The sequence below is a fragment of the Fistularia commersonii genome, chromosome 36, assembly GCF_037954325.1.
Source record: "Fistularia commersonii isolate RoL2024-O1a breed Wild chromosome 36, RoL_Fcom_v1.0, whole genome shotgun sequence".
NCBI lineage: Eukaryota > Metazoa > Chordata > Actinopteri > Syngnathiformes > Fistulariidae > Fistularia > Fistularia commersonii.
In genome coordinates, this window is record NC_141319.1 from 8093939 (window position 1) to 8104617 (window position 10679).

The 10679-nt window shown below is 42.7% G+C and overlaps 1 protein-coding gene across 1 annotated transcript; it reads left to right on the top strand.

Annotated features, from left to right (window-relative positions):
• The first annotated feature begins 1031 nt into the window (after positions 1–1031).
• On the top strand, positions 1032–10321 carry adgrf3b (adhesion G protein-coupled receptor F3b). The gene is made up of 9 exons (XM_086143034.1): positions 1032–1368; positions 2535–2750; positions 2885–3025; positions 3143–3342; positions 3647–3835; positions 4729–6033; positions 6845–6883; positions 9703–9732; positions 9822–10321. The coding sequence occupies exons 1-9, from the start codon at positions 1149–1151 to the stop codon at positions 9888–9890; spliced, it is 2409 nt and encodes an 802-aa protein (XP_085999160.1). The 5' UTR covers positions 1032–1148; the 3' UTR covers positions 9891–10321.
• Positions 10322–10679: the final 358 nt, after the last annotated feature.

Below are 10679 nucleotides of genomic sequence, written 5' to 3' on the forward strand. Positions count from 1 at the left end.
CACGCGTGTTCCAATTTGTCTTGAATCGTAGCTGTTTCGTTCACTTTGTAGGAAACGATCATGTTTGTCTTTGATCACCACCAAGAAACACAGCAAAAGCAAGTCCTTCACATGTAGCCTCAGGTGAAGAAATGTCCAATTGAGAATGTGAAACAAACTGAAACGTAACAAAAAGAAACTCTTGCAGGTTCAGAGCTCTTATTGCCGTCGTGAAGAATTGTTGTATTCAGAAATGAACTGTCACACGATGACTCTGTTTGAACCTTAAAGGGAGGGCACGGTCGAGTTGGAAGCGGTGGCCAGCGTGGTGCCTCTCCACGCCACATTTCAACTCATCGTAGCAGAAATCAAAGCTGATCTTGGAGCTGTCCTTCGGGTCGACACTCAAGGTCAGTCAAGGTCGCCCTGCGCTTCTGGGCAAAAGGACCGTCTCCAAGTCCAAAGCAGGGAAAGGGCGCGGTGATCTCGTGGCCCTGATCCAGCCGACGTCGTCACGGCTGTTGTAGAAGATTATGATCCTGTTTGAATCATGAAACATTTGGCATCTTCAGGGCATGTTTGGTACAAAGAGTGCAATCACAGGTAAGTGTGGGGAATTCAAATCCTTTGTTTCACGTCAGTGAATCGCTGCTGTGTTGTAAAGTTGTAAGGTGTAAGTCCGTAAAGAGGAATCAGACATCTGGATCTCCTCTCACAATGAGAAGATAAAACTGAAGATCCTACGCTACATCATCCTCCGTGCGGAGGCAATCATTGCAACTGATAACGTGAGCCTGGAATGTGTGTGAATGGATGAGCAAACAAAAAGCTTTGGCACGTAAAACATCTGAAATTCTTTGCACATTGTTATCGTCTCGTCGGAGAAATACATACATAGATCAAACAGCGCTCACGTCTTCTGAGAGGATGGTAATTATTATTGTAACCAACCGGGATTTTTACATCTGGACAGACTCTTAGTTCGGGTCCGAGCTGACCGAACTTCACTACAAACTAGATACCGTATATCGTGTTTTAAAACCGGAGCCTCTTGCAATCAGAGCTTTGTAAATTTTCCTCTCAAGCATTCGGCAGGTCCTTCCTCCTTTTGCGTTAGGGTGATTGTGAAATGCGCCACCTCTTTCCTTCATCAAAAAGGAATCGTGACCATGGACGCCCCGAGAGCCGAGGTGCGCTACCACTCGGAGGTCTCGCTGAAATGCAAGATGCAGGGGGAGCTGGAAAGAAGCCGATGGAACCTCAGCAGGACAGACGGGCGCTTTGGGATCAGCAACGGCAGTGTCGTGAAGCTGGACGACACTTGTGGCGCCCCTGAAATGAAGTCCTGCGTTACCATCACCATCCACAATGTGACCGACCTCTGGGAAGGCAAGCGTCGGGGATTTTATTTGGCATTCTTTCGTTTACACTTGAAAAGTTGCACCTTTCTGAGAAAGGTGGGATTGTAACTGGCCCGTGAAAAAAAAAAAAACTGCTCTATCGGGTCCCGGAGATCGATTGTTTCAAAGCCGAGCAGAGTTTCTTTTCTGTCGGTCATCTTGGCGTACACACCCCACCGCAACTTTAAGTAGACATTTTCCTGTGACGTATGTCTGGATTCAGTTGCCCAAAATAATAACATTATTTGATGTCTGACTTTTTATGCCTGGGGAATCAAACAGTGTCTGAAAAATGTAAAGAAAGAGAAATCCCTGAGGTCCATCAGCTCAGTTCCCAGACTTTGCAGTTTTTTTGCCGAGTTCACGTGTTGGCTACAGTTTAAGAGACGAAAAAATAATCAAAGAAAACATCTTGCATATACGTAAATGTATATGCATAGACATTAGAGATTTCTTTGTTATTTTAGATCTTTTCTGAAACCTTTATTTTGTCATTTCTTTGCTACGTTTTTGTTCATTTTGAACAATTACCTTTGCAATTGTCGGCGGGTGATATTATTTTTATTTATTCTCTGGAGGGTTGTATTTTTATCAGTGAGATATAAAACTAACAAAAAATATAAGCGGTAAATTGAAAGCCCACAAATGACTTGCTTGACTGACAAATGGAAAAAGCAAGTCATTGAGTGAGTAAGTAAATACATACACATGCACATTGATCAATGAATGAATAAATGAATAAATGAATGAATGAATAAAGAAGTGGCCAACACCCCCAAAAAATCATTTGATGCTCCTGGAAGTTCTATAAGAGGTTTCCCGGAGAATACCTGTGTATATTGTTACTTCAGTGAGACTTCAGCGCTTTGAGTAGTTGTCATCAATGTCACGCATGTTTGCGGACAAAATCATTTGAAATTTCCTTCCAACTGTTTGAAAATATATTGGAGACTTTCTCACTTGATCAGGTATGCATTTTTGTACGCTTCTGCAGATTCTCTCAGGCAACATCTGTAAACTTGATGTCAGTATCATCTTGCGTTTTAAGCAATCTAATTGCCCTTTTGCCAATCACAGAGACTGTCTTGTTTAATCTGGGAGTTTCATCTGTAGCCATTTTTCAGGAGTAGATTTTCACTGGCATGTTTCCTGCAGGCACGTATGAATGTGGGTTCACTCTGGGATCGGTGAGACATATAAGCAGGACGTACCTGGATGTGGCTCTCCTTCCCAATGAGATCTTGGTCACGGTCAACCCCCTCGCGGTGGATTGCTCAATCACAGGGACTGCAAGCGTGACGATAGAAGTAACCGCCACTATCCGAAAGATCAACGAGAGTTTTGAAGTCTGGTGCAGCTACAAGGGCGAAAGTAGAGAGAATTACATTCTGTCATGTGAGAGGAACAAAGAAGAGTCTTGATTTTCTGTACATTCTTGCAACATACACAACAAAAATGACAACAAAGAATTCTTAAATGGCTAATATAGTCTTTTTTTTTTGCAGTTTCCAAGGACCATCTGCACTACAGTTTCAAAGTCCCCATCAGTTGTCAAGAGACAGAGGAAGCCCAACATGTGACCGTCAGCTTCAAAAACCTGAGGCTTCAAGAAAAAACTGCACTAAGGGATATTCCGGTGATTTATGGTAAAACTATTCCAAATACGAAGAGCCTTTCACATTTTCAAATGGCCTGTTCTGAAGAATGAATTTGACGCTGAGAAAATTCATATCATATTTGCGAACTTTTTTTTTTTCTCCAAGAGGGAAAGACATTTTGCAATGAGGAGTTGTTTGATGGAGACTCATGGCCTAAAACGCCGTCAGGAGCCACACTGATAAATAACTCGTGCCCAGCTGGCAGAGGCGGCTTTAAGTCTCGCATGTGTGATGGCACTTCCTGGAAGTCAGTGTTCGACAACTGTGTCAGACAAGACTTGATCAACATTATAAACAAAGCCAAAGTATGTGAGTTTGAAAGCACACTCTTTCAGATGAGGATATATTGTAATAACCGCTGATATAATTTGGAAAAAATTGAACAATCAAATAATATCTGAAATACCGGATGTCGTTCGAATATCTGCAAAACACCTTGTAATCAGCACGTGTCTGAGGTTCAGCGGGAAACATGTTTTAGCTCGAACAGCCAGTCTGAAATGATTGACTGACACTGAGTCAGAGCTTCATGTCGCTACCATAACATGACCATGTTTCATTCAACTTGTTTGTTTGTTTTTTTGTTTGTTTGTGATATCAACGTCATAGACCTTCCTGATGGGACTCGGGGCCACCCAGGAGGTGGCAATGGAAATTTTCAAAGGGCTTAAGAACAGCTCTGAACCTCATTCACATTCATCAAATTCAAGCATGGCCGACACGATGGCCTCGATTGAGACTCTTAACATCATGGCTGACGTCTCAAAAGTAATGGACTTGCAAGATGACGTCTTGCCTGTGAGTCCCTGCCAAGAATCGTTGTAATACTGGGGATATGTTGTGATGACATTTAGGGTTTGACTGTGGTTGACTTGTGTGTGCAGCCTCAAACTGAGCTGTGTGAAAAGACCGGCAGAATCATTCCAACAAATAAGCACCTGATACACAGTTTAAATGGAGCCAATTATATCTAACCCCAGCAACAAACTAGATTCTTAAAAAATGTGGTCATCAATCAATTGTGGTTCATCATTTGATTTTGCTGAAAGCGTAAAGTCGGCCATTTAGTTTTTTCTCCGGCATATTTTATAGCTGCCAAAAAAAGCCGATCTAAATTTCCGGAGCTTATCGATTTCACAAGCTACCGAATTGTGACTCATGTTGCAGAGGTTGTAACCCAGATAGCGGAGAGTGAATGACGCCGCACCTGCAGTATCCAGGGGTCTCACACCTTAACTCCGCCCAAGTTTCATAGAACACATTATTTCAGTTGACGGGGAAAAATGAGCCATTTGACACCACATCTCCACTCAATGAGTCAAAGGGTCAAATGACCCTCTTACGCATGGCAACATCTGCCCTCTGAAAGCAACTGAAACCTCTTGAATCTGTGTTCACTGCAAGGTCAAATGAGTCTGCAAGGTCAGAGGCTGTCATTTTGCTTGTATCTCTAATTGGCATCTGGTTGGAGTTGCTAATTTCAGGAACCTTTTCAATCTTTTCTAAGCTGTAGCTGTACACACACACGCACACACACGTGTGTGTGTATATGGACATATACTGTATATATATATATATATATATACACATATATATATATATACACACACACACATATATATATATATATATGTATGTATGGATATATATATACTTGAGCTGTACTTGCCAATCTTTTCATTATGTTTCAGGATTTTCTCGCTGCAGCAAGTAATTTGTTAACTAAGACTTGGAGTGGGGTCAACAAATCAATTATTCAGGAAAGCTCATCAAATTATCTGGAGTCAGTGGAGATGCTGGTGAAACAAATAAAAGGCAACAAGAATGAAGAAGTACTCACAGAAAACCTGGAGCTAAAATTCTGCTCCGGTGTCAAATGTAACCTGTCCGTGTTTGACGTGATCGTGAATTTAAACAAGAGCTCGGGGATGATGAAAAGCGTCGCTGTGAAAAACATGATGGACAAATTAAAAAACAACTTCTTGGAAATGCAAACCACCCACCTTGTCATATTAACCACATTGCAAGACAGCGACGACGCGTCCTTTGAGATCAGGCTGGACTTTCCGAAAGAGCCGCTGAGCCACGACAGACCCTTCTGTGTATTCTGGAATACCACGCTGAGGGAGTGGTCTGATGAAGGGTGCTTTACCCGCATCTCAGACAGTAAACACACCGTCTGCGAGTGCAACCACCTGACTGCGTTCTCAGTGCTCATGATGGGGGCCGACGTGTCACCAGACAGTCTGCATGTCATCACAACCGTGGGTCTGTGTGTATCCATTTGCTCCCTCCTGATTTTCCTAACAATTGAGTTTTTGGTTTGGTCCGCTGTGGTTAAGACAAACCTTTCACATTTCCGCCACACAGCCATGGTGAATATAGCAACATTCCTCCTGCTTGCTGACTCGAGTTTCTTGGCTTCCGCTTCTCCCGAGATTCTCACTGATGCCTTGTGCTTTGCCCTGACTGTATCGAAACACTTGTTTTTCCTCGCCATGTTCAGCTGGACGCTGTGCCTGAGCGTCATGCTCATCCACCAGCTTGTATTTATCTTCAGCCCACTGAGGAGGCGAGTATTTATGTTCCTTTCCAGCATTGTGGGCTATATTTGCCCAATCCTCATAGTTGGATCGAGCTACGTATACTGCGAGTACACCCACAAGCCATACTACGATGCTTCGACGTGTTGGCTAGTTTTCGAAAGACTGTTGGAAGGCTCGGTGCATGCTTTCCTCCTCCCTGTGCTGACTGTCGTATTGACAAACATCTTTTCCATCATGGTTGTCATAATCACTTTAGTGAGGACGTCTGTCCCTAGTGGCTGCGAGGCAGATGACATGGAGACGGCCAAAAGTATCCTTAAAGTGGTGGCCTTCTTAACGCCCGTCTTTGGAATCACGTGGATTTTTGGCTTCTTTCTGCTCATGTTGGAAAATAGCCACCCCTTGTTTCCCGTCGCAAACTACATTTTCACAATCCTCAATTCCTTCCAGGTAATTTTATACATTGTTGATCTGAGGGATGCGTCATTGCAGCTTTGCACATATCAACTCAAATGTTTCACAGTGGCTGTCAATGCACGTTACCCATTTGTTTTTCTTTTCTTTACTTTTTTTGAAAAGTCAAATCTGCAAGCTGACTGCTCGGATTGATTAGGAATAATGTTTATATCAAGACATATTAGGACTGTGTTTTTCTCTCAGTTTCAGTTTTACAAAGAATCCCATCAACTGGTATTAGTGATAGTTTGTCCAAAACACTGGACTTGTGATAACTCTCCCTTGACGCTTGTGCCTTAATAGGACGTTTCATATGATAGTTCTTGTTTTGTTGCGCTGGCCAAACAAAATCAATACATTTCACTTTCTTTCTCTGCTTTTGGTGCAGAACTCTTTTTCATGTCCTTCATGTTAGCCCAAGTTTGGCTCTGATGGTTAAAACTCTGAAGTGTCTGAACGTCATAAAAAAAAAGAAGTTGATTAGCAACACCGTTAAGTATGGACTTTTGTTTCAATTGGGTTTCATGTAATTATTTGATAATTTCTGAGTTTTTTTTTCCCTTTTGGCACATTTCAAGACTATCTTGATATAAGGGAGGGTTATCAGCAGTTGAAGCTGATCACTTGTTGAGGTTGTGTAATTTTTGCATTTCAATGCCACTTTTTTATGGGATTACTTTGTAAACTTCAATTACTTTTTCATTGATCACAACTAAGTCCCTTGCACACAATCAGTAGTAAAATAACAAAATTGACAGTGACTTTGCACAAGCATAAAAATGATTGTTCTCATGCTTTTTTGCAGGGCCTTTTCATTTTGTTTGCAGGCAGCTTTGAGCAAAAGGTAATTTCTGTTATGCATTTATCAATTCATATATATGTGTCTACAATACAGCCTCAGGGGGGCACAGGCTTGTGTCTCCCTAAGGTGGTCCCAAGCACAGATAAATGCAGAGGGTTGTGTCAGGAAGGGCATCTGGTGAAAAACATATACCAAAACCAAATATGTGAATCAAACCTATTAATCTCATACTGGATCAGTCGAGGCCCAGGTTAAAAACAACTGCCAGCCTACAGGGCACAAGTGGAAATTGGACCACTGTGGGTCAAGGAAGGAGAGAGGAAAGGCGTGTTCGGAAGCAGAGAGAGAAAAGGAATACCAGGAGTTTGGGATAGAGTAGGGACATTGAATATTGGCACGATGGCAGGAAGAGGTAGAGTTGGTCGGCATGATGCTTAGGAGGATGGTGGATATACTTTGTGTCCAGGAGACCATGTGGAAAGGTAGAAAGACTAGAAGCTTAGGAGCAGCTTTAAGTTGGACTATCGTGGTACTGACAGGAAGAGAAATGGAGTAGGAGTTATCTTGAAGGAGGAGTTTATTGGGAACGTCCTAGGGGTGAAAAGAATGTCACATAGACTTATGAGTCTGAAACTGGAAAATTGAACGTGTGACGCTCGATGTTGTGGCTATGTCCTGCAGGTGGGATGTGAGTTTGAGGAGAAGGAGAAGTTCTGGAATGAGTGAGATGAAGCGTCGCAGAATATCCCCAGAAATGAGAGTGGTCATTGGTGCAGACTTCAATGGACATGTTGGTGAAGGCAATAGAGGGGATTAAAAAGTGATTGACAGATTTGGTATACAGGATAGGAAGGCAGAGGGACAGATGGTGGTAGATTTTGCAAAAAGGATGGAAATGCCTGTAGTGAACACTTGCCAGAAAAGACAGGAACATAGGGTAACTGATAAGAGCGGAGGTAGGAGCACGCAGGTAGTCTACATCTTGTATAGACGAGGTAACCTGAAAGAGATCAGAGACTGCGAAGTAGTTGTAGGTGAGAGTGTAGCCAGACAGCATAGGATGGTGATTTGTAGGATGACTCTGGTGACAAGGAAGATGAAGAGGACAAAGGCAGAGCAGAGGACAAAGTGGTGGAAGCTGAAAAGGGAGGAGTGTTGCATGGTTTTCAAGGAGGAGTTGAGAAAGGCTCTGGGTGGTCAGGGAGAGCTTCCAGATGATTGGACAACAATAGCTAGTGTAATCAGGGAGAAAGCTAGAAGAGTACTTGATATGTCATCTAGAAGGAAAGTAGACAAGGAGATTTTGTGGTGGAATGAGGAAGTACAGGAGTATATACTGAGTAAGCGGTTAGCAAAGAAGTGGGACACTGAGGGGACTGAAGAGAACAGACAGGATCATAGAGAGATACAGTGTAAGGTAAAGATAGAGGTAGCAAAGGCAAAACAAAGGGCGTACAATGACTTGTATGCTCGATTGACAGAGTACTTTGAAGAGGTGATGAATGTGGAAAATGAAAGAGAGGCAAGGGTAGAAGAAGTGACTATTGTGGACCACAAAGTAGCAGAGATTAGTAAAAGTTAAGTGAGGAAGGCATTGAAGAGGATGAAAAGTGGAAGGGCAGTTGGTCTTGATGATACACCTGTGGAGGTGTGGAAGTGTCTAGGAGAGGCAGCGGTAGATTTTCCGACTCGTTTATTCAACAGGATCTTAGAGAGTGAGAAGATGCCTGAAGAATGGAGCGAAATGTGATGGTGCCTATCTTTAAGAATAAAGGGGATGTGCTGAATTGCGGCAACTATAGAAGGATAAAGTTGATGAGCTACACAATGAAGGTGTGTGGAGGAGTAGTAGAAACTAGACAGAGCAGAGGTCAACATTTGTGAACAACAGTATGGCTTCATGCCCAGGAAGAGTACTACAGATGCAGTATTTGCTTTGAGAATGCTAATAGAGAAGTACGGAGAAGGTCAGAGGGAGCTGCATTGCGCTTTTGTAGACCTAGAGAGGAACTCTGATATTATTTGAAGACGTCTAGAGTAGCAGAGTAGTATGTTAGACTGGTGCAGGACATGAATGCCAGTTGTGAGACACTGGTACGGTGTGCTATAGGGGTAACAGAGAAGTTCAAGGTGGAGGTGGGACTCCATCAGGGATCAGCTCTGGGCCCCTTCTTGTTCGCAATGGTGATGGACAGGCTGACAGATGAGGTTAGACAGGAATCTCCATGGATCATGATGTTTGCAGATGACATTGTGATCTGTAGTGAGAGCAGAAAACAGGTAGAGGAAAATCTAGAGAGGTGGAGGTATGCTCTGGAAAGGAGAGGTATGAAGGCTGGAGGGAGTGGAGAGCAAGATGTTGGAAAGTTTCAAGTACTTAGGGTCAATGTTCCAGAGCGGAGGAGAGTGTAGAAAAGAGAAACGTGTCCAAGGAGGTTGGAATGGATGGAGAAAAGTGTCAGGGGTACTTTAAGATAGAAGACTGTCAGCAGAGTGAAGGGAAAGGTGTACAAGACAGTGGTGAGCCCAGCGATGCTGTATCATCTAGAAACTGTTACAATGACGAAAAGACAGATGCTGGAGTTTAAAATGACAGGCAGGAAGTCTAGCAGAAGACCAAAGAGAATATTTATGGAAGTTAGGTGGTTTGAAAGAGGAGGATGCAGAGAATGGGGTTAGATGGAGAACGCTGATTCACCATGGTAATCCCTGAAGGGAAAAGCCGAAAGGAAAAGAAGATATATCTATATCTATATTGTATATAAGTTTGTTTACTTTGTAGATATTTCGGGATAGATATTTCGTAATTATGACATAACAGTTGACAAATATGTAAAACAAATGTTTGTTACTTTTGCCAGGTTCGAGAGGAACTGTTAAATCTCCTCAAGGTACAACTACAAATTAGATTAATTGAAAACAACAGTGTAGAATTTATGATGTTCTGAATGTCTAACCGTCACTGTATTTGCTCCTGTAGGCAAAATCAAAAGAGAAAAGGGTGAGCCTAACAAATGGGACTTCACTTGCAAACACTAAGGACAGCTGAAGACTGCAGTCATCTGTTTTGCAACATCTTCCCATGAATTGGTCTGCTGAGACACATTTACAATGACATGTTAGAATTCAATGATTTGTAAAAATGTCTCTGCTACTTTGTCACCACAATGGCCACCTCTTCTACTCTTGGTTCTCTTTCATGTTCCTCATTCATCACCTCTTGAAAGTACTTCTCCCATCACTTGTATGGCATCTGTCATTTCCCTCCCTGTACTAAAGCACCCGAACCTGCTGCACGTCCTTACTCATTTCTATCTCTCTGATTTGCCAACCTGTAGATCTCATTCTCCCTCCGTACTATCCAACCTAGCAAGCAAATAATCATATGCCCTTTGTTTAGCCCTTGCCACCTCTACCTACACCTGTTCTTCTGTCGGCCTCTGTTTCCGACTTCTTCTTGCTAACATCCTTCTCTGCATATTCTCCTGCATGTGGTCTCCTAACCTCTCCCTGATTATATTTGCTGCAATTGTCCCGTCATCTGTGTGACATGTAGTACTTGGGTTATCCTAGGAGGTGCTGTTATGATACTTACTTAGGGAGTGACCTGTAATAGAAGCAGCAAGTGAAAAGTAAAGCACGCACCAAAAGACATACTTGAAGACTCTGTCTAGTTATTCTGCATACATCTTTGATCCACACATTAAAAAGTAAAGAAATAAAATAAACATTGCATGGTGTCAGAAGTAAAGCAGGGAGCTTCTGAGGCCACATTCTGTGCTGGGAGGGAAACCTGGCAGAATAGTGGTGTTCATGGATCCAGAGGTTTGAGCTGTAC